The 27,985-nt window shown below is 48.5% G+C and overlaps 1 protein-coding gene across 1 annotated transcript; it reads right to left on the reverse strand.

Annotated features, from left to right (window-relative positions):
* Positions 1–1,633: 1,633 nt before the first annotated feature.
* On the reverse strand, positions 1,634–27,966 carry LOC119179316 (uncharacterized). Its single transcript, XM_075869944.1, has 9 exons — positions 27,959–27,966; positions 23,065–23,171; positions 21,805–21,939; positions 20,259–20,502; positions 18,337–18,499; positions 10,434–10,540; positions 8,356–8,500; positions 2,929–3,060; positions 1,634–1,873 (listed from the first exon to the last, which is right to left on the reverse strand). The coding sequence occupies exons 1-9, from the start codon at positions 27,964–27,966 to the stop codon at positions 1,664–1,666; spliced, it is 1,251 nt and encodes a 416-aa protein (XP_075726059.1). The 3' UTR covers positions 1,634–1,663.
* Positions 27,967–27,985: the final 19 nt, after the last annotated feature.

The raw sequence follows: 27,985 nt of genomic DNA on the forward strand, positions 1-27,985 counted from the left end.
GGACACTAAAGGCAAACATTAAGCCTATGTTGATTGCTGAAATAGCAGTCCATAAATATCGCAGGGCTACTTTTGTTCCAAACAGGTGTTTATTTTGAAATAAAATGACGTTTTAGTGGTCCACATTGCGTTTGCGCACTTTAATTTACCCACCTCAAGTGGAACCTTTCACGTTGCCGTGCACAACGCTGCCCAGCTTTACTCGACCGCCAACACTAGTATATGCTGAACGAAAGTAGTGTAAGTCACAGCCACACCAACGGCCACTGAACAATTTCCTGCCATGGCCTCTGAGATATTCCGTGTGCTTGGTTCAACTGGGCTCCGCTAGATGGCATGACCTGTCCAGTTTACCCAGGCAAAAGTTCAACTTTTGAACTGCTTGCGCCTTCTATTATAGTAACGTCCGGCGTTTTTTTTTGTTTCTTCCATGAATGAAACGGACATGAACAAGCAGTATTTTATTACGTCTCTTGATGCGCAAAAGGTTCTTCATTTAGTGTAGCTGGTTCAATTACTAGTGATTAATTGCAGGCGGGATGTCTGACGTCATGGAGATTATTTTGCGAAGGTACTCCTTACGGCGCATGTGTTACCGAGCATTTCTTGGTAAGTATACTACCACTGTTGATAGTATTGCCGTTTTAGACGTTGTCATTCATTGAGCTTTCACTCTGACCGAAACTGTTATTTGACTTTAGTGTCTCGTTAAAGATACGCACCACCCGATCCTTACCTATGTTGGGCCTCACATATATGTTATATTTGCTTCTTGATCGACAATGCTCACAAGTATGAACGCCGCCACCACATCAATATGACTGGACGTTAACCATGAAAGAGCTTTAACTTTCACCGGGTTGTTGAATCGTTTCGCATATAAACCAGCAGAAAGAAAGACACACAGGCCAAAGTTCCTGCGTTGAAGTATCCCAAGAGAGACGTCTTTAAAGCTTCTGTTGTCAGCTCTTAACAGTGCGCATGCTGTAAAACTGAAGTGGATAACCTCCGAGACATACGCAAAAAAAAAAAACAGAATGAAGATACATTTTAAAAGCATGGTCGCTGTAAAGCGTGAGAGTAATCGCTCTTCTCATGATCCAGTAGCTGTACTGGCATAATCTCGGACGCCATATGAGAGAGAGAGATCCAGCTGCTTCCATGCACGCCGTAAAGCCCGTCGGCTGGTGAATCTGCTAGCGTGCATGTATGTGTGATTGCCTTGTGAGATCACGTGATGTCGTAACCATCATCACCAGTTCCTGCAGCATCATGATCATTTCCTTGGTTTATGTGTACTTCAACTTCGCCAAATTGACTGGCCACGCGATCAGCGTGACGTAAACAACCATACTACTAGTACTGTTAGCAGTACTACTAGTACTTATTTGATGCTACAACATAGACTACTACTACTATACTACTACTACTGCGGCTGCTGCTGCTACTATTACTGCTACTACTATTGCTAATACTACTACTACTACTGCAGCTACTACACCAACAACAACGGTGCAGAGTGGACGGGGACAGCTTCACTGTAGAAGCACCAGCCAAACAGCCGCATCATATGAGTGAAGCTATTTTTTTTTTTCGATTTCTCTTACACGACGTTGCCTAAACTATCCAAGAGTTCATTGCCCTTTAAGTCCCGTGGTGCTCTTCACGTGACTCGATTGCAATCCAGCGAAAAGGTGCTCGAGCGTTGACCGTGATGCAGGAAGTCGCGTAGCCGCAGCAAGTAACGGAACCGAGACCACGTCCCGTTGATCCAGCGGCGGTCGCACCTGCTGGACCTTCGGTCGTAGTTGGCGTCGTACACGGCCAGGCCCACGGCGGCAGGGGTCGCTCCACGACTCCAGGCATCGCAGAGCTGAGCAAGACGCCACGACTAAGAACTCACACGAAGAAACCCTACTTATGTATTTTACTTCTGACACACTATACAGCGCAAAACACACACACAACGGACCGAAGGAACACAAACGACGACAACGTACCGATAAGCCCGACTCGACGATTCAGTCTTAACCACGCCAATGGAGTGATCTGTGTAATCAGACTGCTCTATAACGCAGGTGACTGAAGGGATGATGTTATTAATGGGGCCTATCAACACTTGTCAGCACGCTCATAAACGCTGTCGACAGGAAATCCAGGCCCTTGGGAACATGTTCAGTCAAACATTTCGGTGCAGCACGTGGTCTGTAATCTATACCGTTGATTCTCAAATTCAGCTAGAAATTATACTGGCTCAGCTTTCAAGAAGTGACGTCATAAACCCATATGACAACTCCATAACACGAAGTCTCGGTCATTAACTAATATGATAACGTGACAACTACCACAGTAAACTGTGACAGTTGTCACGTTATCACAAAGCGCGGTGGGTGGTAAACTGCGCCAGCTGTCACGTGGTCACAGGGGGTGGTTACAAGCTTTGGGCTGGGCGGAGCCTACACGAAGCGACATTGCTACCAACCCCACCTACAGCTGTTCACAAACATAAAAGGGTCTGTATATAGGAGGTATTCACTATAACGTCAGCCCGCCAGGCGGCTCCAGCGTATGCCTAACTAGGACCACCAGAGCCGCGAACGGTCGTATGAGAGTGTGACGTCTGATCACAGGATTGAAAACAACCAGTGCGTCCTCTAGCGGAGGCGCTGAAACAAATCACGCACGTCTTGGTTGTCGCCTGACGATGTCGACTAAGCGCGCGACCACGGGTACGATGACAGCCACGCTATAGCACCCTACGCGTGCTCTCGCAAACGCCTTCCGAAGTGTGGGCATTTGTATCAATAACAGCAATTTAAGCATCCTACGATAAGCGTGCTATCAGTTAACGTTTCAATCACGCAAACGGGTATACCAATATACACGACAGTGCGCGACACTGCTCGACAAGCGTCAAACACCACTCACCTTCTCACGCAAGGATATCTCATTTTCAAACGTGACGGCGAAACCGTCCGAGTCGTCGTAAGTGATCAGCGACTTGTCCTGGGTGGCGTAATAGATGTTCCGACTGTACCCGGACTGCGGGTCATCGCAGATCTGTAATGCGGAGAAACCGAAGTGCGGATACGGTGATGAGTTACTCTGACTTGCACAGGTTGATGTGAAACGCCTATATATATATATATATATATATATATATATATATATATATATATATATATATATACAGTGGGCCTATAGTTTAGGAGGCATCAACTCCGTGTAGCGGTGAGAATATGTCGTATCTGCGCATGCCCCATGCACGCGCCTATATATAACACGATGGTTACTTAATTGGCGTATGGGCAAGAATACATGAGACATAATTCCATCTTGGCTTCTTCGTTTACATTGTTCCTGTCTGCTAAGCTTTATGCATCGGTTAGAATTCATAACGACAAGTAGTGCCCAAGGACGGGTTCAGGAAAAGGCAGGACAGGTGCTGCTTGCAAGTCCGTGATTCTTGCGCTGTGTCTCTGTGTAACTTTTTGAGCGCGTGACGTGACCAGGACAAGAAACGACGGGGACATAGCGCTGAATAGGCTGTGCGCTAAAGAGTTATGATGAACTACCAACATGAACAAACATACGTTCTTCCCACTGTTTCTGTATTTTTTGCTTTTTTGTAGTGAATTCTTACCAATAAATTGCACGACTGTCCATCGTATAATGGGTTTCAACGTGCTCACGAACGATCTGTGGGCCACAGCGCAAGCGGCAATACGTAGATGCACAAAGAAGTTAATGCAAGCTTCGTTTCGCTTGCTAAACACTTCCGATATAACAAGCATCACAACAACAGGACAGAAAATGTATAGCGTAGGAGACGACAGGAAGGATCAAGCAGTAAAGTGTTTGCGAATACTGGCACGAACTGCAGCATAGCTTCTGCACCACTTTTTTCTGCCACTTCGTCAACGATTTCCTTTTCCGTCTCAACCACTCGCTTCCTTTTTCTCTCGTTCTTTACAATGACATTTCTGCTCGTCCTGGTACAAATCAAGTAAACGCAATGATGCGTGCGTTAAACCTACAACCTCAGCCAAGGTCAGCTTCCACCTGCTCTTACCAGCGTGGCTACGACGCATCGCTACGACTTCTCTTTCTCTCTCACAAACGACGTATAGTAGTATGACCGAAGACATTAGCATAAATGCTGCAGAGGCGAGGGCTCGCAAAGCGGCTACAACACGGCAGCGGACACGGAGTTGAGAGCTTGGGCGCGTTGCCCAGCCAGCATGGTATTGAGAGCGTTCGGAGCATGAGGGCAAAGCGTACCTCTTTGAAGACCTCTAATTCGACCCATGGCTGCTTTGCATACTACTCGGGGTTCTTTTTTACGGGGATATGTGGTGATTTTTTTCTCTTTTTTTCGCATCACAATTGGGTTACAGAAAGAGATCACTTTATCGTGCGCGTCTCGATCGCTGTTTTAGGAGCGAAGCTCTGTAATGCGTGGGCTGTGCGTCCCCTGTATGTAGCCACCTCTCGTTCAGTTCTAAGTATTACGCTAGCCACCGCCCGATCTAAAGGGTACAGCCATATCCATCCGTCCATCCGTCCGTCCATCCATCCATCCATCCATCCATCCATCCATCCATCCATCCATCCATCCATCCATCCATCCATCCATCCATCCATCCATCCGTCCGTCCGTGCGTCCGTCCGTCCGTCCATCCGTCCGTCCATCCGTCCGTCCGTCCAAAAGATGCAAGATGTTATAAACTAGACGGCGGTACGTGTAGTTGATTATGAAAGATGCGAGGTGTTATAAAATAGGAATGATGCCACATATGGCGCGTGTCATCGTTCGATATAGTGCGGCGACGTACGCTAGGGGGAGCGTTGCAATAAAATCGAGTGGGCAAAATGTACGGAGGATTCATGGTTTACCAGGTTTACCTCCGGAGCTTCGCCCACTCATCATCATTCACTTCGTGGATATGGCGGCATTTTTTAAAATTGACAGAAAATGTAGGAGCGTGATAGAAAATACACTCAAACTCGAAATAAATAAACGAGCGCCCACGAGCTGAAAGGAATGCAGCCTTCGACGGTATATCGCCGGTCGCACATTTGGTTGTGACATTTTCCAATGATTGATCCACTCAATAGATCGCGGGATGGTCGGCGGGGAGCTGTTTGTGATACGACCATCTGATCTCTTATTGAAGCTATCGAGGTGACCCGTTAACTCCTGTTGCCAGCTTTTGCTCTCACCTGGGTATCAGCACGTGACCAGTCTGTTGATTGATTGATATGTGGGGTTTAACGTCCCAAAACCACTATATGATTATGAGAGACGCCGTAGTGGAGGGCTCCGGAAATTTAGACCACCTGGGGTTCTTTAACGTGCACCCGAATCTGAGCACACGGGCCTACAACATTTCCGCCTCCATCGGAAATGCAGCCGCCGCAGCCGGGATTCGAACCCACGCTCTGCGGGGACCAGTCTGTTGCTTGTAGTAACTAAAGGCGCTTCGCTGCATAGCACGTGGAGGAGAGTCAAAGTTTTGACGGGGAGGAATGAATTAGGAAGGAGCATTGCTGATTGAGAAAAAAAAGAAAGAAAGAAAGAAAGTAAGAAAGAAAGAAAGAAAAAAGAAAGAAAGAAAGAAAGAAAGAAAGAAAGAAAGAAAGAAAGAAAGAAAGAAAGAAAGAAAGAAAGAAAGAAAGAAAGAAAGAAAGAAAGAAAGAAAGAAAGACATGTGTCAGGCACGCAGGCGCCAAGCTTCGCTTGCCGCCATTGTTCCGATAGGACAAGAGCTCCTGAACCTTATAGCCTTGGCCCTGCTGTAAGGGGGCGTACGGGTTACGCCAGCCACGGAATTTTAACCGCAGTATAGAAATGCATCACGTGGTCGCGTACCTCTTGAGCTGTGGTACGTTGTTCGTACGTGGCAGGTTCGCAGTCGGTGTAGAACAATGCCCGGCCCTGTGCCGTGCCTCTCAGCTTGTAGCGGCGAGCTTGCATCGTGACGGACAAAGACAAGCTGGACCGGACTCCTCGGTTCCAGAGGCAGGTCGCAGCATGCATGGCGTCTCGCTGTCCGCAAAGAACGCCGTACGCGTGGAGGAAATCGTGACTACATGTACCACTTTACGCTCCACATTAGCTGTATTGTGAAATCGTGTATCTTTAAGAAACGTCTCAAGCGTTTTTATTAGAGTGCACAGATAGGATCTCGACTAACCTGTTCTGTTACTGTCCCTTCGACGTTGTCGCTACTGTGAATAAGCACGACGCATTCTTTAAGATCAACTACACCACCAGTATACCATCACTGCATTAGACATTTGCATAAATCTGTGCATATATCACGAGTGTTGTGGTGATCTTTCAAAATATGACGTTTTATTATTGTCATTATTAGTGATGCCGCTCTCGTGGGATTCATTTGGGTGATTCCACTCACCCCTTATAGTTTCATTTTCTTTCATTGTACCCCACGTTAATGTATTTGCTATCTTGCCCTATGTGCTCCCAGCAAAGCGTGCAACGTACTCAACAAATAATCAAATAGAGTGCATGAATCCCGGCTGCGGCGGCTGCATTTCCGATGGAGGCGGAAATGTTGTAGGCCCGTGTGCTCAGATTTGGGTGCACGTTAAAGAACCCCAGGTGGTCTAAATTTCCGGAGCCCTCCACTACGGCGTCTCTCATAATCATATAGTGGTTTTGGGACGTTAAACCCCACATATCAATAAATCAATAGAGTGCATGAACAATTTAAATTCTTGATTTTGACGTGGAATAACCAGGAAGTGATTATCAGAAATGCCGCAGTTGATCACTCTTGGTTAGTCTTTGACCACCTATGATTTTTTAACAAGCCCTTGTAGATATAAGTACACGGCCTCTTGTATTTCTTCCCTGCCGAAGCAGGGAAGAAATACTGTCATAGCCGGGATTTCATAGCCTGTCATAGCCGGGATTACTGTCATAGCCGGGATTTCAAACCACCAACGTACGTTACGAGGGCATGTTTATACTGTTCGTTTACTATTTACTGAAGCAATACCCGCGTTATTAAGTCGTTTCGTTGTATACGAATAGTCGGTTTCGACATCCGATAAAATAAATGCTCATAATCTGTAGTGTGCGGTTGCTCAAAGCAGTAGAAATTTGGAGAGAGAATCATTAGCAGCGATGGGAGGGGGGGGGGAGAGAGCTGATCATCAAACGGGGTCATGAAGTATATGACGTATGCTTTTACCAAGTTGGATCTGTCCCGCCACAAATAAAAGTGAAGGATTACGGCCGTACCGGTAATTGACCATTATGGCGGCCCAAGACGTCTGAAGTTGCATTTCGAGAAGTCATTGCTTCTCATGTTTACCCCAGGAAGCCGGGGACTGGGGACAGGCCGTCGTGAACAGTACAGCGACGGCCACGTCTGTGTATAGCGCGCCAGCAGCTGGTATTCGCTTTGCGGGGCGACACCTTGAGGCAGTTTCGGGCTCTGGCACCGTGTGTCAGTAGCATACGCAGCTTAATAGTCAGGCTGACCACATCAGAGCCCGAAATTGTCTCAAGGTGTTGCCACGCACACCAAAAACTAGTTGTTTGCGTGTTCTATACACAGACATGGCCGCGGCTGTGCAACGTCACTTCATTGTAATATCTGCACCGATTTAGAAGCTTGTTTTCCTTCGGACTCGGCCAACGGACAACAGGGGGCAGATGGAAAGAGGGGGGGGGCGCTGCTGTAAAACTTCGCTCCCTTTAATTCACAACTTTGGGTACGCCTAATGGAAGGATAGACAATAACAGCTCGGCGCTTTTCTCTTCACTTTTCCCTTTCAAGAGCCTCTACAGTTCCGACGAACGGCAACGCAGGGCATGATATGCGCCGTGCCACAGGGCATTATATGCTCTCCAGTTGGCAATGGTGTGGGCCCTCTTCTATTTCCCTGGTGGAAGCTTGCAGCGGTAATATAGTCAGTGCATGTATTGCATTATGGTCACCTCCGCGAGCTAATGGCGGACGTCACGGCCATTGAGAAGTTCTTTCATTCCCGGAGAAGTTTGCTTGTTACAAGCACTTAGCCATGGTTCCTACTGGGCCGAAGAATTCAGCGCTTTTTTCTTTCTCCTTCAGAGCCGCTGCCCATCATGTAAAGAGCTGCACACGTAGAAATATTCTTCTTCAACTTTTCCTATTGACTGCTGGGCACAATGCCCCCTCGTGTCCAAACCGGCAACGCGACCCAAGTCGCAACAACATCGATACAGCTGTCGAGTCATTCAACATAAAGCACATCCCGCATCTCGAGTTCATTTGCTGATCACACATCAACGAATACGCAATCTTCGCATGCAATGTCTGCACGGCTCGGCGCGCGGCTTACCATGTTGTGGCCGTAGCCGATGCCTGGCTTCACAAGGCGCGGGTCCACATAGTTGACGGGCGGCATGATGACGCAGTCGGACTTCCAACTGTCGCCGTAAGACAGGTGCCCCAGGACGACAACACCCGTCGGAGTGAAGACGGTACTTCAAGAAAAGTATTGTACATCTGATGAGCCAAGACAGTCGTGTCAGCGTTGCTTATAGAGTCGTAAAGGCAATCGCTGGCCAGCCACTGATCACTACGCACTTGCTCAATAATAATAATAATAATAATAATAATAATAATAATAATAATAATAATAATAATAATAATAATCACCCCTTCCTCGAAATGGGACCCCCACGGCCTACATCGAGCCCTCGACTTTCAGATCATCAGCTGAGCATCGTTCCACGCCGTGAAAAAGCAGCCGACGGTGAAGCTGTCAAAGCCGAATGTATGCGAGGGTATAGATGAAGACAGCTTAATCTCAGTCTGAGCGTCGTAATCATTCCGAGCCCCGTCATCTCGAGCGTAATCTCGAACCTCATTATTATCATCCCTCGGTCCGTCATCGTCATTTTGAGCATCATGATAATAATTTCGTTTTATCTGTTTATTCACTACCGAATCTCGTCGCATGGCCTTCGTGACACCGGACGGACAGGCACAAGGCACTGACGCGAGTTTGACCCACTGTTTATATCCAGGGTCCGGCATCGCGAACTCAAACGGCACTGGGAGTTTCGAGACCAGAGGATGCCGTCACGTGACAACGGTACGTACCGACGTAATTGCGACGTGAACAGATGACGTCGTAATGACGTAATCTGACGATCGCGCAGGCAGAGCAAAGCCGAGTGACGTGCAGAAAAAGGTGCCTTGACCCAGACACGCCATAGTTAACGGTTTTCAGCGAAAAGTTAAAGAAAATCGTTTATGGCGCCTAGAGTTATAAGGAGGCCATATTTCACTGCAAAGTGAGCTCTAGGTGTCGCCGAATGTAAACCAGGAGCACCGCCGGTGACCGCCATACTGCTACGGCATGCGTGACGTCACACGCTGCGTGTAGCGGAAGTCTCGGCCATTTGAAATTAGAGAGTTTTAGTACTGCGGAATGGTGCTACGTACGCATCACGCAAGCGCCTTGCGTTACGTGGCGTCGTTTGCCACTAATCGGCTTTTAGTACGCCGTAGTACCCGCGTACGTAACGAGCGTGAAGCGTGTTGCGCCATCTGGTAGATCAAAATAGAAGCACGTGTTGTTGACAGCCAATGTGAGCCAATCCAAGTGTTATAGCCAGATCATGGCCATATTTTAAGCCACAAAACCGGTCGCCGTAGGTGCTTGCCTTCGATGCCGCCATTTTGCAAAACGAAGTCTCGCGCTGTCGCGAACTTGTTCGAGAGCGGCGAGATCACCTCATACGTACGCACGCACGCATCTCATGCGTGCGGCTGCGTACGTAATGCGATACGTGCTTGTTGTGGTCTGCGCATGCGCACTACGCAGAACGTGGCGTGCTTACGTACGCAACGCCGCCACGTACGCAGCGTACGCAGTACTAAAACTCTCTATTGTCCAACTTTAATGAGAAGCTCGACGAATCTGAAATAACTCGATTGCACGCCCAGCTTAGCCCGTAGACGTTTGTGCTCAGCCAGCAGCTTATTACGTCAGAGCTCGCGAGTGTACCAGTGTTGTCCAAATCGCGAGCCACTGGCGTGTTTACAAAAAGAGAATTCAATTATAAATATAGGGCTCAACCGAATGGGCTAAAATTTCGCTAGCTTGTTTGTGAACGCGCAAGTATTATTCCACAATACCCAGATTATGATCCAAAATCGTGTGTCGTGGTCCCTCGAAAAGGGAAAGGGCAGCGAAGGTTGAACGATGCAATTGACTGCAGATCACCGAGGCAATACTTCATCAGTACATACACTCTGCGCATACATACTGGGCTAAGCTCAGCTCTGGCTAAAAGAAAACAGTCCCTATTAAATGAAACGCTAAGCATACAGTTGTTCGAGTAGTGCCGGTCTGTATACGTGACGGCATTTCACTTGAAAAAAAAAACTGCATAGAACGAGCCATACCGGATATATCCGGCCACTCTGGCGCAGGACTTCTCCAACCTCATGTAGATGCCTAAAAATGTGCCGGGCGTCTGGCCAGCCGTCGACACTGCGTGTTCGTGGATTTCCTGCGACAGAAGAACACCAAATGAACACAAAATGTTCAGCGGAACTCTGCTAGTTACCAGTATGCATTTGTATCGTGGAACTTCAGGCCTCACTAAGTTAATAAATAAACGCGGACATCGCTAAATCCATGCACATAGTCAGTTTATAATGATGATGTACTTGTTTACAATTTGATTGTTTATAATGTCACAATATAGGTTCTTTTACAGTGGAGCTGCAGACGTGCCACATTCTTGAATTCGCGGTTACCGTCAGTGTGCAACACCCATCCAGCGTTCCCTGGGTACAGTGGTGGAGTGGTGCATTTCGAAACATTGAAGTGAATTTTTCGGTGTGCTCTCGGTAGTGATGGAAACGAAACGGTCAGTGGGAGTTTCATACATATTGCAAAAAAAAAAATGTGTTTCACCAGCAAGGGAGAAGGGATGGAATATGAAGCAATTTGAAGCATTGATATGGAACCCCGGTACCCTCTAAGCCGATGAAAGACACTAACGCCTCCAAGTGAAAAAATTGGCTCTGAATCTGCGTGTTACACTGCAAATGTCGTCGAAAGACGATAGGCTTGCGTCTGGAGAGAGTGAACAAAACGTTTATTTGATGTTCTGTGCAAGAAAATTGGTGAATGGTATTCTGGAGGCGCTGCGTTAGAGCGCCTCGAGCGTGTAGTGGAGACAAACGAACGCATCGAGGCGCCTTAGACACGAGCGCCATCTGGAAGTTATCTTCGAAAACGAACGCGTGCGCGCCCGCGGAGAAAGATGCGTGCCTGTGTCGGAGGTGATAAGGTGTAGAACACAAAGCGACGGGTAGGTGCCTCCATCGTGTCGTCGTAGCAAAGCGTTGGAAACACTTTTTGAGCACCGCGTTGCACTGTCAGCGCAGCGCAAAAAACGCTACAGTCCTTAGAGTCTCTTGTGTGTGCCTTCTCTGGTAAAAAGGCGTGCATGCAAAGCATCGACGTGTTGTTATGGTGCCTCAGATATGCGCAATGATTGATTTTTAATTGACACAAGTATGAACGATGAATCTTGAGCAATATTGGTGAGCGCTGCGGATGGGATCGGACGTTTGATGCCGTTAGAGGTATCGTTAAGGGCAAACAAACAGATAAATGTACAGACATACAGACCAAAATTTTTCCGTCGAAGGTCCAAGGAAAGACTATCCTCGTTAAAAAAAAAAAAGCCCCTGAGTGCGCCTTTCCTACGTGTTTAGCTCCCTTAATTCAATCTAAGTGCTAGCTGTGTTCGCTCGTTCGTGCCCGGTATTTCATCATCATCATCAACAGCTTGACTACGCCCACTGCAGGACAAAGGCCTCTCCCATGTTCCGCCAGTTAACCCGGTCCTGTGCTTGCTGCTGCCAATTTATACCCGCGAACTTCTTAATCTCATCTGCCCACTAACCTTCTGTCTCCCCCTAACGCGCTTGCCTTCTCTGGTAATCCAGTCAGTTACCCTTAATGGCCAGCGGTTATCCTGTCTACGCGCTACATGCCCGGCCCATGTCCATTTCCTCTTTTTGGTTTCAGCTATGATATCCTTATCCCCCGTTTGTTTCCTAATTCACTCTGCTCTCTTCTTTTCTCTTAAGGTTACACCTACCATTTTTCTTTTCATTGCTCGCTGCGTCGTCCTCAATTTAAGCTGAACCCTCTTTGTAAGTCTCCAGGTTTCTGCTCCGTAGCTAAGTACCGGCAAGATACAGCTGTTATATACCTTCCTCTTGAGGGATAGTGGCAATCCACCTGTCATAATTTGAGAGTGCTTGCCGAATGTGCTCCACCCAATTCTTATTCTTCTAGTTACTTCAATCTCGTGGTTCGGCTCTGCGGTTATTACCTGCCCTAAGTAGACATAGTCTTTTACAACATGAAGTGCACAATTACCTATCTCGAAGCGCCGCTCTTTTCCGAGGTTGTTGTACATTACTTTCGTTTTCTGCAGATTAATTTTAAGACCCACCTTTTTGCTCTCCTTCTCTAACTCCGTAATCCAGCCCGGTATTTACAGGTCGACTAGGCATTGGGGTAACGTCGAACGGTGCAGTACGTCTATGAATAAAAGTAAGGATGGAAGATACGACAGTGACACCGCAATCCCCGCTGGATACACGCCTTCGCTGAGCGGAATGGACCCGATGCATATTTTTTTGTTTTTTTTATTTCCTATGAATACATTAACGCTGGCACGTCACGTTGACGTCGCTGATTTAAAATCACTTTGTCGTGTGTCTATCATTCTTATTCAGCGCAACACATCAAACCCTCAGAAACTTGCCATCTTGTGTCTGTCTAGACCTCTCAAAAACGATGTGGTATTTTTATTGGCCAAGATTTCCATTGACCTACGTAGGTACAGTGAAAGTTCATTCAATCATGAATGCACTAGTATAGCTTCTGACGACGGGTCTCAACCGTGGTCTCTGCATATCTATTGCACACGTACAGTGCCCTAGGTCTACAAAGCGTAAAGCAAAATATTGCAAAAGCAAGGATATGTACGCCGGAAAGGAAAATAAAAATAAAATAGACTGAACAATAGATAGATAGATAGATAGATAGATAGATAGATAGATAGATAGATAGATAGATAGATAGATAGATAGATAGATAGATAGAGAGATTGGTAGATAGATAGAGAGATTGGTAGATAGATAGATAGATAGATAGATAGAGAGACAGACAGACAGACAGACAGACAGACAGACAGATAGACAGATAGATAGATAGATAGATAGATAGATAGATAGATAGATAGATAGATAGATAGATAGATAGATAGATAGATAGATAGATAGATAGATAGATAGATAGATAGTGTCATGCTCGTTCGTGTTCGTTAGGCCTCACTCCCCGAATCCCCCGCCACTCACGTCCAACCACAACACCGTCCGTGCACACACTGCCCGCACACGGGCCGGATGTCCACTGTTGCCACCACGCCCAGGGGGCGCCACATACCCCCATCACTACCAATGGATGTCCTCACAGCCCGTCCCCCCCTTGAAGCGTGAAGCTCCCTGCTGACCATGGAGGATGGAATTTGACGAGCTGGTCGGCATGGGCCTCGCCACAAGCTCTCCCAGTCTGTGGGTGGACGAGCTTGAAAGTGTTTGCACCAATACGTCTGCATATGCGGAATGGACCATTCCGCCTTGGTGCCAGCTTCGATGAGATGCCTCTTGCAGCGTCACTGACTATGTGGGTTTCTCGCAGGACAAGGTCGCCTTCCTCCAATGTCGTGGCTCGGCGTCGCTGGTCGTATTGCTGCCTCTGGGCACGCCAAGCATGTTGCTGATGCTGCCGTGCAGCATTCATGACCTTTGCCAAATGGGACTGAAGTTCTGCTGCGAATGCGTGAGAAGATGATACCGCAGGCTCAGCATCTTGCTTGTCTTTGGTGGGTTGCCAGAGTGTTCGGAGTTCACGGCCATAGCAGAGGAGGGCTGGGGTGTATCTAGTAGCAGCACTTACAGCGGTTCGCATTGCAAAAGCAATCTCGGGAATGTGTTGGTCCCAGTTTTTGTGCTCATTGCAGTATGCACGAAGGCACTGCTTCACGGTGCCATTGTGCCACTCAACCATCTGTCCGGCTGGCCTGTAAGGCACCGTGTGGCGCTCCGTGATGCTGCATCGCCTAAGCAGGTTCTTCCATAATTTACTAACAAAGGGCTTCCCATTATCGCTAGAAATAGTAGTAGGTTCCCCGTGTCTGCAGATGAACTCTCCCACACGGCTGGCTATCTGCTGTGTTGTTGCTGCACGAAGAGGGAAGAGCTCAATGAATTTGGTAAATTTGTCAACAATGACCAGCAAGTACTTGTGCCCCCGAGGGCTGGTAGGTAACGGCCCCATTAAGTCGATAGTAAGTTCTTTGTAAGTTCATTGGTGCTGCAGGCCATTGGCTTGCCATAAATCCTTGGGGTTTGCAACGCTGTGCTTTCGTCCTTTGACAGACTGAGCAACTGTGGACATACTTCGATGTGTCATTGCTCATGCCCAACCACACAAACTTGTCTCTGATGCACCGCAGTGTCTTGTAGAATCCTGCATGGGCACTTGTTGGGTGGTCATGGGCCATCTGCAAGACCAAGGGGTGAAGGTGGGTAGGCAACCAGGCTATTGTACGGTCGCCGCGACATTGCACCAAAAGTCCTGATGGCTCTAGATGAGACGTGGATTCCAGGTCCTCTAGACAAAGGGTTTCGGCAGCGCCTTTGTGCAGGCACTCTCCCTGGATAGTTCTCGTTATGTAACGCAAAAGAGCATCCCGTTGTTGTTCCTGTGCTAGTTTTTTTGCACTGTTTATAACACTGGGGTCCTCAATGGTGGTTGGCAGGCAGGTTTCAAACGTGACAGAGCCTTCGTCAGTGTCCAAGTAAAGTGGCAAAAGTCTCTCAGGCAGGCTTTCAGCTGCTGTCTTGGAGTTTGGCTGAACAGGTGCCCGGCTTTTAGGGCATCAGCAGGAATGTTGGGCTTACTACGACGGTGCTTAATTTTGCACTGAAACCTTTGAAGGCGTCGCACCCAGCGCCACACACGAGGAGATGCCTGCTCATTGGTGAACATCCAAGCCAATGACGCATGATCACAGTGCACTTCGAATTCTGTGAATTCCAAATAAGATCGGAATTTCTCTACAGCCCATACGACGGCCAAACACTCCCACTCCTGGACTGTGTAATTATGCTCCGCATTCGACAAGCCTCTGCTGATGAATGAAATTGGCTTCAAAATGTTATCCCGACATTGCAGCAGCACTGCGGCGATACCAACACTGCTGGCATCTGTTTCAACTACAAATGGCGCATTGAGGTCTGGCAAGCTCAGAACTGCATCTGTTGCCAGCCTTGCTCGGAGAGTCGCAAATTACTGTTCTTCAATGCTCGTCCATTGCCATTTCTGTTGCGTCTTGAGCAAGTTGGTTAAGGGCTTAGCAGTGAAGGAAAATTGTGGAATAAAGTTCCTGTAATATCCAGCTAAGCCCAAAAATGCATGCAGTTGCTTCAAGTTGGATGGCCGTGGGTACTCTGCCACTGCACGCACCTTCTCTGGGTCTGGTCCGCACTCTCCTGGAGATACGTGACCAATGAAGGTGAGAGATTGAGTGCATTGTTGTACTTTGGTAGGAATAATTGTAAGCCCTGCATTCTTGATGCATTCGAGGACTTCACGGTCGTGTACCGGGTGTTGCTCTATTGTAGGAGAGTACACCAAAACATCATCAAGGAACGCCATGGCAAATTTGTGGTTTATGCCCTCAAGAACCCTGTCCATTAAAGCTTGGAATGTGGCTGGGCCTCCAGCCACACCAAACGGCATCCTTGTGAATTCGAAGGTGCCCCTGTGACATATGAATGCAGTCTTCTCAACATATTGTTCCCGCAGTGGAATTTGGAAGAACCCTTGGGAGAGGTCAAAGCTTGTAAACCATTGTGCATTACCTAGCTGAGCCAGGAGCCAATCAGTGCGAGGCATTGGGTACACTGGTACCCTTGTGCAGGAGTTCAAGCGTCTGTAGCCGACAGCCATCCGGTAGCCTCCGGATTTCTTTCCCACCAGGACTGGTGCACTTGTCCAGCTGCTTATGCTCCGCCTGATTAGGCCTGCTTCTAGCATCTCGTCCAAGCAAGCATCCATGATGCATTGTTTTTTTGGATTGACTGGGCGCATTTTCGTGCACACTGGTGTGCTGTCACCTGTGTCGATAGAGTGCTCAATGAGTGTTGTAAAACCAGGCAACTTTGTGAAGAGTGCCTCATATTCTCCCAGCAGGCCCCTGAACTCACGCATCATTTCTGCTTGCTGTCCTGAACCACTAATGGTGTTGCATGCCACAACGTCTGGCTGTTGCTCAAACAAGTTTCCAAGGCAATTGGCATCATCCACTGGATCTGGGGCAACCTTCCTGTCTGGTTTGGCAAATGGAGCAACAAGCTGTGGCTCCATACCTATAGTCCACCCGCCCAAAGCTATGTGCAAGGACATGCCAGTGGCTGTAAGGAAGTCCCTTACGAGCACAACATCCTGGCACAGGTCAGGCAGACAAATAAATTTTTGAACCCGGGAGCCGCCATCCCACTCTATTTTGAATTTTGTAGCCTCGGAGCTCTGGGACCAACCTGATGCCAAGCGGAGTGTTCGAGTTTCGCGTTTCCTTTTTCCCCCCGAAGAGCATGCCTCACTGGTGGCTAGTGGACCAAGGAGACTCACGCTGGACCCAGTGTCGAGCAATGCACGGAACGTCGTACTGCCGATTCGAACATCCAAGAGCGGCTCCTTCCCTCCTCCGGCTGCAGATGCAACTTGCATAATAAAATTCCAGTAGGAACCCGCCTAACCAGTGCCTACTGGCGCCCGTTTCACGAGCACTGAGCCTGGAAGTGCCCTGGATGGCCGCACTGGAAGCAAACGGCGTTGTCTTGGCGCGGTCTACTCGCACAGTTGCGTGCAATGTGGCCGACGCCGCCACATCGTCGGCAAACAACTTGGTTCGGGGCCCGCTGAGGTCGACGCCCAGCAGGTGGTCGGTACGTCGGTGCGCCGACAGATTGGGCCTGAATTATGGGCCACTGGTCCCGGTGGTATGACGGTTGCACTGCTGCGGGGTGGAGGGGCCACGCGCGCCCAGGTGTCCAACCAGCATTGGGCGCCGAGACGACTGCTGCGGAGTGCTGGGGCACTGCCATTGCGTCAGGCATGCCATGCGCCGAATATGCCAAGTCGCGCGCGACCTGATTTGTTTTGGGTGGAGGAAGCCAATATTGTAGCCGGCGCCGCACTCGCTCCATCAGGCCATCGGCCGCATCCGCCAGGGCCTTCAAGCTTGAGAAGGTGGACCCCGCTACCAAGTCTTGCAGCTGGGGGTGCATTTGGCGCAGCACTCTGTCGACCTTGACGTCGTCGGCAACCTCCTTTCCGATTCGGTCGTAGAACTCGGAAATACCATAAATAAATTCTTTCAAGTTCTCCTCCGGGTGCTGAGTGCGAGCCTCCAACTCTTCCTTCAGGCGCTTCTTTTCGTCGGCCGACGTGAATTCCCGTCGGAAAGCGGTGACAAAGACATCCCACGTAGCGAAGGGGACCCGCGAAATGATGCCACAATTTCGCGCTGCCGTCAAGCGCCGCGGTAACGACGCGGCGAACTCGGTCCTCCAGAGCTATGCCGTTAATCAGGCAAAAATTGTCCACTTTTCTGAGGAATTCCTCCGGGTGTTGCACATCCTGGAAGCCCGCGAACCTAGGCAACGTGGTCGCTATGGGCGCTGTCACCGTCGCCTACATTTGTGTAGCCGGCGGTCCAACAAAGACCGGTCGGCGCTCGTTGCCTCCGGGAACCACGGGAGCGGCCATTAACGCCTGCCGCAGCTCAGATGCTATGCTGTCGCGTTAGATAGCCGATCCATTTGTATGACGCAGCATAAATTGTACGAATTCATCGGGAATTTCAGTCGGTCCAATCCCGGACGAGCCCCCACTTGTCATGCTCGTTCGTGTTCGTTAGGCCTCACTCCCCGAATCCCCCGCCACTCACGTCCAACCACAACACCATCCGCGCACACACTGCCCGCACACAGGCCGGATGTCCACTGTTGCCACCACGCCCAGGGGGCGCCACATACCCCCATCACTACCAATGGATGTCCTCACAATAGATAGATAGATAGATGGATAGATAGATAGATAGATAGATAGATAGATAGATAGATAGATAGATAGATAGATAGATAGATAGATAGATAGATAGATAGATAGATAGATAGATAGATAGATTAGACAACGAGCGCTGACCTTAAGTGTGGACAACGCGAGACTGACGCTGGCGATGTTTGCATTGACCTGTAGCTCGTCGACGTGAAGGAAGCCCCAGTGGAAGACGTTGAACTTCCAGTAAGTCTCGTAATCGGCCTTTCCGCTGCCCGACTGGAAGGCGTTGCTGAATGCGACCACGTCCCTGTAGAGGAATTGGTTTTCGACTTGCGCAAAAAAATTCCTGTGAAACCAGTCTGCACAATGTTTTGTATAAGATAAAGGAAAGCTGTTGCATGCGTATTGTACATTTTAATTCAGGCTTCGTTTGAGTAGACTTGACGCAGTGTGACAAAGCGCCCCCTTAGGCCTCGTTTGCCTGATTAGAAGAAAGCACTGTGCGTATTAAAATAGGTTTGCCCTCATGAGTGGTGCGAACTCTCCCTTACCATCGCCGGAGAGCTCTGTGACCCAAGAGGTGAGTTAACGCAACACCTTACAGAGAGTTATGCACGTGGTAATTCAGTGCTCAGCAAAAGGAATATCACAAGAAGATTAACACAAAGAAAAAGTATTGGCACCTTGTCATTTTTAACTTTTGGTCTGTCTGTCTGTCTGTCTGTCTGTCTGTCTGTCTGTCTGTCTGTCTGTCTGTCTGTCTGTCTGTCTCACCCGATCGTTGAGCACTTTCTCCACGCCCAGACATGTTTAAGGGTTGGCTGCGTTTATACCTGTTAACATAGTCGATAAAAAAGCAAATATTAAGTGTTTTTGATGGCCACATACATACGCAAATATTAGGTGGTGTGTTCCTTTACTAGAAAATACATAGATACGTATATTTTAAAAAAATTCTTCACTTTTTTACGCTGCTCTCTAATTCGACGCTATGCTTGAAGGAGCACTCTGCCGACGATACGGTGCTACATCCTGGCAGTGGTCCCTGGGTTACGACCAAGCTCATAATTTTTGACGACACTGCTGAAAGGCATCCATATCTCACACAGTGCCTCCTCTAGTTTATCAATGCCATTTATATGCGCCCGATTCAGCATAGATGAGTCACTGTGTGAGGTAAGGCAAAACATAAATGGCCGCTTGGCTGGCAGAAGACTTTTGTCTTTTGATATTTGCAGTGGAGCACACCGACACGCGGCTAATGTTTTCTTCTGAAGCTTCCTTTTTTTTTTGCAGCGTTCACCATTATCAGAGTAATGCCTTTTTTTTCTCTCGTAGAGTGAATCGTAATACCGACATAAACCATGAACGAGGGACTACAAATAACCATGCAACATAAACGTCCACTAATAAAAAAAAATGGTGTGCTGTGGTGGTATACCAGGTGGACACGAAGCTTCCTTGAGCATGTCTAGCAGTGGCATATCCAGAGGAGAATTATAACTACCTCCATGCCTTTCTTGGCTACGCCACTGGTGGACGTGTGCAAGTAAATTTTTAAAATTTTTTCTTGATTATGTAAAAGCGTACACATGCAAGCGCACGCACGAACATACATAAGGAATAGTTAACCCCCCTCCCCCTAAAAATTCTGGCTATGCCATTGATGTCCAGGCAACGCATAGTGCTACCGCCCACCGCGGTGGTCTACGAGCTAAGGTATACCTTAGCCGAGATTCGATCCCGCGGTCAGCCGCCCAGTATTCTCGGCTGCTGACCGCGGGATCGAATCTCGGCTGCGCCGGCTGCATTTCCGACGGGAGCGGAAATGTAGTCCTGTGTGCTCAGATTTGGGTGCACGTTAAAGAACCCCAGGTGGTCGAAATTTCCGGAGCCCTCCACCACCGCGACTCTAATAATCGTATGGTGGTTTCAGGGACGTCAAATCCCACACATTCATCAAACGCATAGTGCTACCGATGAAGCCAGACCTTATTTGGTAAGCAGTTGCCACGTCTCTTACTTTCACATCTCTATATTACGTACAATGGCGTGAGCTTCCTCACCTGAGGGAAACAGACATGCCGTATAGAGTCTTTTTGTCGATTTGAGCCTGCGCGACGAAGCGTTGCGCGTCGGCGCTCTGTGTCGTGACGGCGAAGCCGTTGCTTCCGGGAGTTATGGCCAGCGAGTCGAAAAACGAGTAGTCGCAGAGGCCGTCGTAGGGGATGTACATGTACTCGGCACCAGGGGCGAGCGTGCAGACCGTCAACGGTGTAGAGAGCGGCGTGGGTCCCGATGGAACTGGCCCTGGCGACAAAGGGCCAACAGTACCAGAATCAACAAGGTGATCCCTTACGCGGGTTGGTACATCGCCCTTCACACGGAAAACATTTTGAGTTCACATTGCGCTCGAAGAAACGAGAGGACAAGATAAAACTCAGCGAACAAGGTTGGACATTGCAATGCACTGAGTGAAATGTGCGAAGGAGTAACGAAACAAGAGCACAGGACAGGTGGTGCGCGATTCCTCTAGTCTCGCTACTCGCTTGTGTATTTCGTTCAGCGCGACCACATTGCAATGTCATACCAACTAACCCGAATTGAAGGTTAGCTAAAGGTAGGACAGTGAGCTCTGTCCAATCTTGTCCCCTTTTGTAAGACAAAAGCCTTGACTGCCTCATCAGACGCAAAAATCGCCTATTGGCATCGGCGGCATTCGCGTCAACACGAGCCTCTTTAGGAGAGAAGGGGATCATTCCTTTTCTGAACTGCTGCACGGGAGTACAAAGCCTCCTCACGCTGGCAACACCAACGCTTCCTCGACAGTGCACTTTTTGGTATACCTGCCTCTACCCAGAGTGAATTATGGCGGCACGCAAGAGATTCTTCGCGGGAAATGCTTATAACATGCGTAGACAACTTGAAGTCGAGGCTTCAACGGATGCCCGTGCCTGGTCGGGAAGAACATTGGACAAAAAGACGAAGACGCTGACCACACCCACAAAAAAACACAAAATATTCACGGAATAAATGATGATGAGTGGGGCGAAGCGCTTGTCTGTCCGTCCGTGCGCTCGTCCATGCTTCCGTCCACCTGTTCATTCATCCGTCCGTCCGTGCTTCCGTCCATCTGTCCATCCGCGCGTCCAACTGTGCTTGCGTCCGTCTATGTTTCCGTCCATGCTTGCGTCCATCCATCCGTCCATCTGTGCGTCCATTCGTGCTTTCGTCCATCTGTCCATGTGTCCGATTGTATTTCCATCTATGCGTCCATGCATCCATCCGTCCGTCCACGCTTTCGTCCCTCCTATTGCGCACCATTCTAATAAACCAACGCCATCTAGGAAATGAGACGAGAAATGGTGATGAGACAGCACCATCTATTACACTGCTTGGGAGGTACTGCCGGTTACGCCTGACGCGGGACAAGGTTAGGCTAAGAGAAACTTCGCCCCTCAAAAAAAAATGTATTAAGACGTTCTGGCACCCAGAACGGGAGCGAGAAGGAAGCTCTCATTCTGGGCACTGAAACGTCTTATTACATTTTTTTTAATTCTCGTGTGGTTGGTGTTTTAGTCTCTTCATTCAATGCATATAAAACTTGCTTACCGCTTGTGATGTTGCTTGAGGTCGATGGCCTCTGGACAACGTAGACTGGCGGAAGGTTGGCGACACTGCCTTTTCCGCTACCGTCACTGCGAACTAGCAACTCGTAGTCGTCGGCGTCGGTACCACTATTCGTCGCTGCCGCGGTCAATGAAAAAAAAAAAGACAAACATGGAATCAAACAGCGATGTGTGTGGGATGAGTCTACGACGTAGTATTTTGTGAAGAAACTCTAGTTAGTGCGCGAGCATCAGATGCCTAGATCAAACGCGGAACGTGACAATTTTCATCGACAGTATCAGCGTCAACACGAATCGATGAAAAAGAATTATATGAACAGTCTCAGCTGGTTTTTGCCTTCGCCACCGCTGCTGCTGTCATTCACGCATATGTATATGTATGTATTGCATATTGCCACCTACTTCTAGTAGTGGGTCGTATGCCAAGGCGAAGGCTCACACCACAAAAGAGAAAGAAGTGCGCGTGGGCCTTCGCTCTGGCAAACAAGCCCAACCGACGCGCTTGGTCAGAGCCCTGTTGCTCAGACGTCAATAAACCTTGTCGACACCCCTGGAGCGACGTGACAATATGTATATGCATTCACGTATATGTATATGTATACGGGGAAGGATGTGTTAGCCTCTTTTTTCTGCGGAGCGAACATCACCGTTCCGGCCGGGGTCGTTTGCGCGCGCTTATCGGTGAGCAAACTAGGGGGGGGGGGGGGAGCACTTATAGCTGCTATCGCGGCAACGATCAGCGCGCGGCTCTTGCCCCACAGCAGGCGGGAGCTTCTACGAACTGCGCACTAAACACGAAAAAACGGTGTCAAAAGTGTACCCGGAGTGGCCTTCCACCTACAGACGCGCTCTGCACATAACAAACTGCCACCAGCGGCGACACACGACATATAGGGGAGGCACTTCTCATCAACGCCGTCACTACGCACCGAGCCATGCTGTCGTCATCTACTGTGGCCGCGCCGCAAGAAACTTGCTTACTTAGCAAGCGCATGTTTAGTACAATTAATATTGCTCCTAAACATGCAAGCCTTCCTTCGTAAAACATTAGAATATGTTGCTATCGCATTCATCGCTTCACCCTTTCGGCGAAACTGTTACTTTTTTTTACAGAAAACGGCTTAGTGAGCACTACCAGAAATCAGGATGTCATATGCCGAGTCGCTCACAGACCACAGCTATGGCGGCGCACTCGCTGGCGCCGCCTGGCGGGAAGAGTTCCAAGAATACCTCATGTACTTACGACGGTGGCTCAGAGTCACCCCAGCGATGACGGTGATGACCAGTGCACCGGTAAAAAGAACGCCGATGAGCGCGATCAGGCACCAGTTTGCGTAGTTGTCCTTAGATCTGGGGATATACGAATCGGAGAGAGTGATTACGCAACCACCGGTGACGGGGTTACTTAGTCAGTACGACTTTTCGTAAAACAAAATGGTTGCCAATGCGCAACAGAAGTGAATACGTGTTTGTGTACTTACTCCGCATCTGTGTAACGAAGAGATGAAAAAAAAAACATCTTTGAGGGACATAACTGTTCCATTCACGTGTCTTTGATGGAGCTACACTGGGCGATTAGATCTTGACATTGGTGCGAAGGCTATAATGGAGGCGGGCCTTCCACGCCTTCGTGTCAAGAAACAGACCAGAAGTTGCTGAAGAAGCAACGTGTTGTCGCTAGGCAACACTGCCATTATCCCCAAGTTTGAACTGCGTACATGGACCTCACTAGTGAGCTCAATTCAAACTTTTCTAGAAGCATCCACGCCTATGAACACGCTTGGCCAAAGCCCTGCCAACAGAAAATGCTGACGAGGACTGTATGGATAGACGGCACGTACACCGATAGACAAGCGACTCAACACAGTCTCACTGCCGACTCGCTACCGATAGTGGACACATCACTGTACTCCACCAGCGTTCAGTTAACGGTGCAGAAGCATTTCATCTTTCCTTCTGCAGCTCTCAGCATTCCTGCTGGAAAAATCCTTCCAACAACGCGCAAGTGATAAGCTCCGCAAAACACCGTTCTCGAATGGCCAAGTTTTACGGCTATAGGCCGTATATGACGCACCACTCGTTATTCGTGAGTTCTTCGCGTCCGTGTGTGAAAACCCGTAGCGCTCTCTCTAGGAAGTCTGCCTCACTATAGAAACAAACTAACGCCACGTTCATTGAAAACGTCCGAATCCAAAACTAGACAGCGCTTCATGGAATATACCCACAGTGTTGTGTAAGAGGAAGCTATCTCCTGTGACAAGGATTATATCGGCCAAATTTACCGATGTATCAACGGTCGCCTAAAGGAAACACTATGCATAGTATGAAAGGTACAGTTGGACATCATCTTGATATAGTGTTGCGAATGTGTTTGCAGATCTGTTTTCGATAGACGCAAGGTTTCACTTTGGTATAAGTCGACTCTTACGAGTGGCATCATTCGTAACAGGAGCCATATCCCGTGTGTGTCGACATTGCGTTAGCTGCCCATCGGCACTTTGCGGGAGGAGGAGTTGGACTCCTTCGATGAAAAAAAATGCTAGGGTAGTAGTCACACAAGAAAAACTCACGCGCCGTTGGAATCTTGTTTACTTTGGTAAGGGGTTCAGCATGAACATCGTGCACACGCGAAATAAACATTTTTTGGGGGGAGACGCTGCTGTGTTTGTGAACTGTGCCTCGATTCGTTCCCGTCGGTATCTGTGCGCCATTAATTTCACTACGTTGAACCATAGGCCAGACTAGAGAAACACGCTGGCGTTTTAACGAGTACGTACTTTTTTAGTCAGGCCATGGCTGAACTTGGGCTGTTCACTTCTCTACGTTGTACCGACAAAGCCAATCGGGCACTCTGCCCAGCTCTACAAGTTGGCAGTCATTACAATAAGCTCCTACGGTGATCAACATTAAGCACGAAAAATCCAAGAGCAGTGAAACCCACGGTGAACGGCCCAACTTAAGAAACACCAAACGCGCTAGTCCATTTCCTAAATCGCCGACTCAAAGGCCCGCTTTTTCTCGGTAGGTACCACCTCAGCAGGCCGCAGGAACGTTTCGAGCTATATCACTGAGCCTACCAGTCCTCACCTAAGCATCTAGCCTTCTGTCCAATGTGCAAGGAATAGTAGTTAGTTGAAGTTTTATGCATGTGTTGCCGCAATCCAATAATGAAGGAACTTGACTCAAAACTAATTCATTACTCTTCTAAAAGTGCTCAGTTACTTCTGTGTGGCTGTAATTGACAACTGTAATTAATTATATCTCAAAGGAAGTAACTTTAACAGTGCATATTTTCTGTAACATGTTTGAGACTTCGTCTGTCCCACTAAACATGAGCACGGGCAAATCAAAACGGTTGTAAATTGTGATTCTTTGATTGCTGTCAGGCGACAACGTTTGAAACCGAAATCCATTCGCGTTTATTAACTTACCCTTCATATGGGTTGTTCCTGTCTCGCAATCTGAAATATCCGTAAGTAAAGCCCCTGAAGATACACGCAACACTCAACTCTGTACGTTAAATAAAAGTGGTGGGCACATCTTAAAGTAGGGGCAAACATCAATTAAAAGCGTGCTCAAGTATCTGTTGCAGGAACAGCGCAGAACGTTTAGGGGACCCCGCCGCGGTGGTCAAGTGGCCAAGGTACTCGGCTGCTGACCCGCAGGTCGCGGGATCAAATCCCGGCTGCGGCGGCTGCATTTCCGATGGAGGCAGAAATGCTGTAGGCCCGTGTGCTCAGATTTGGGTGCACGTTAAAGGTCCCCAGGTGGTCGAAATTTCCGGAGCCCTCCACTACGGCGTCTCTCATAATCGTATGGAGGTTTTGGGACGTTAAACCCCACAAATCAATCGATCAATCAATCAATCAATCAACGTTTAGGGGGCGATTGGCGTGTAACACGGGGCAAAAACAAAACAAACACAAAAAACACGGACGGTGTGGACGCCGTCGGAAAACTGCCACGCCAAACACATTTTAAGCGGAAGCCACGACATAAAAAAACCTGAGAGCGTAACGTTGTTGCTAAATAAACGACTACGTTTCAGTAAAAAAAAAAAAGAAGGTGTACCACAGGAAACGTTTTTTTTTTTTTAAAAACTCTTGTAAGTCTGCTAATCGGATCAAGTCCAGTCCTACAACCCATATCCGGGGTGCACCAACTGGATCATCACTGGCAATGCGTACTGCACGCTAGAAATGAAAGACATTAAAAGGTTGTCTTCCAAAGACTCAAACCGCCGTATTCTAGAACGTCCCTTCACACTGAACTTCGTCTTCACTTGAGAAAGCCGATGGGAGCGCCATCTCTAGGCACGGCAAGTCACTGCATACCATCGATAGTCTGCTGCGATTCTTGAGTAGCGCAGCGTCATTTTCAGCCAAGTGATGGCGCTGTGCTCAACTCTGTCAAGTGAAGGGTGAAAGTCGAGTCGAGGAGCGTTTGCGAATACAGAGGTAAGGGTGCTCGTTCGAAACTTTGACATACCACTGTAACGCGTGCAGATGAATATCCACAAGAGAGTCATACGAAAATGCGGCTATGTGTGTACGTGCTTTAGGAACATTTCTCGTGGTTTCGTACGCACACTGCCGTTGCAGTCTCGAAGCCTTCATTTTTATGCACTGGGAACGGCCACGGTTCATACGTATAGTGTCCCGACGGTATAATCTCTTTTTTCACGCTATATAGTGTAGTCCGCAATTAACTATGCGTTCGTTACGGTCCAACGATGTCCGTCCTTAAAAAGAAACTCGGAAAGATACGCAGTCGACACTTACACGAGGAACCGGTCGGTGCAACGTACTGAGCTGAAAGTGAAAACAAAAAAGAAGTCAAATTTACCGCAAGGGCGTAACAACGAATGCGATAGTAACGAAAGAGAAAACACAAAGTATAAGACTAGCAGCTGACTCTTTAGGCATCTGATCCGGCGTAACCCGAAACATTCTATAGTTGTGGAACACGGCCGCTCCAGTGAACGAAGTGGTTTTTGCGATGTCCATCTCTTCCACGCCAAGTAAGCAATAAGAGCGTGGCTCGTACAAAGGCAATGCACTGTTTGCTTATCTCTGTTAAGATAACATGCGAGTGACTGTTTGATCGAAGTTCGCGTTCGCAGCCCGAATGGCACAAACTCTCTAGTATAGTGAAACACTCAAGTAGTGGAACATGGCGGCTCCAATGAGCGAAGTGGTTCTTGTGCTGTCTATCGATTCAATGCAAAGTAAGCGATAAGATTATGGCTCGTGCAAACACATCAGCCATCTGCTCATCTCTGTCAAGATAGCACGCGGACGCATCCATGTTCGCATTGGCTGCCCAAATAGCGCAGCCTATTCCCCTACACTCTCTAATACACATCCTTGCGACGATGGCGGCCGGTTCATTGGCAGCACGTCCTCTCAACCCCGTATTCTAGAACGCCCCTTCACTCAACGCTCCAGCTTCACTTGAGAAAGCCAATGGGAGCGCCATCTCTAGGCAGGGCGAGTCACTGCATATCAGTGATAATTTGCTGCTATTCCTAAGTAGCGCAGCGTCATTTTCAGCCGAGCAGCGGCGCAGTGCTCAACTCTGTCAAGTGAAGGGTGAAAGTCTAGTCGAGGAGCGTTTGTAAATATGGGGGTCACTCTCACATACAGCACACGACGCTTGGGTCGACCAATGTGACTGGTTTCGTCTTTATGCGGAACATGACGGCGACGGCAAAAGAAATAGGTCTCGGCTGTCTATACTATACCATTAATATAGAAGTGCCACAAGTGCTCATTTTGCAGGTGTCAAGGGTGTATGCGCACCTCCGTGTAGATGCAGTAAACGTGTGCACGGCACGCCACGACATTCAGCTGCATCGAAAAGTATAATTACTAGCCCCCATTAGCTATAACATCATTATATCCCTATGCTGGGCAAGCGGCACAAGGGCAATAACTAGCGATGCTCTGTTTTAAGGATTTAAGAACACCCCGTCCCTCTCTTTTTGTGTAGAAGCTTTCGGGTGATCCTGAAATATTAACACGCCTTCACCGAGACCACCACTTGACAAAGTTGGCTTTTCCGAACCCCGCCCTAATCCCCCCTCCCCCCTTAAAAAAAAAAAAAACAAAAATCCCGAGCAGCACCTATAAGCTTACATTGCCATGGGGCCGTGGTCACGTAGG

Source organism: Rhipicephalus microplus, chromosome 7, assembly GCF_043290135.1.
Source record: "Rhipicephalus microplus isolate Deutch F79 chromosome 7, USDA_Rmic, whole genome shotgun sequence".
Classification (NCBI taxonomy): Eukaryota; Metazoa; Arthropoda; class Arachnida; order Ixodida; family Ixodidae; genus Rhipicephalus; species Rhipicephalus microplus.

Coding starts and splice junctions, on each gene's coding strand:
- LOC119179316 (XM_075869944.1), bottom strand. Junction 21,940..23,064: donor GGTGACTCTGAGCCACCGTC/GTAAGTACATGA, acceptor TGACCGCGGCAG/CGACGAATAGTGGTACCGAC. Junction 18,500..20,258: donor GGCATGTCTGTTTCCCTCAG/GTGAGGAAGCTC, acceptor ATTCCTCTACAG/GGACGTGGTCGCATTCAGCA.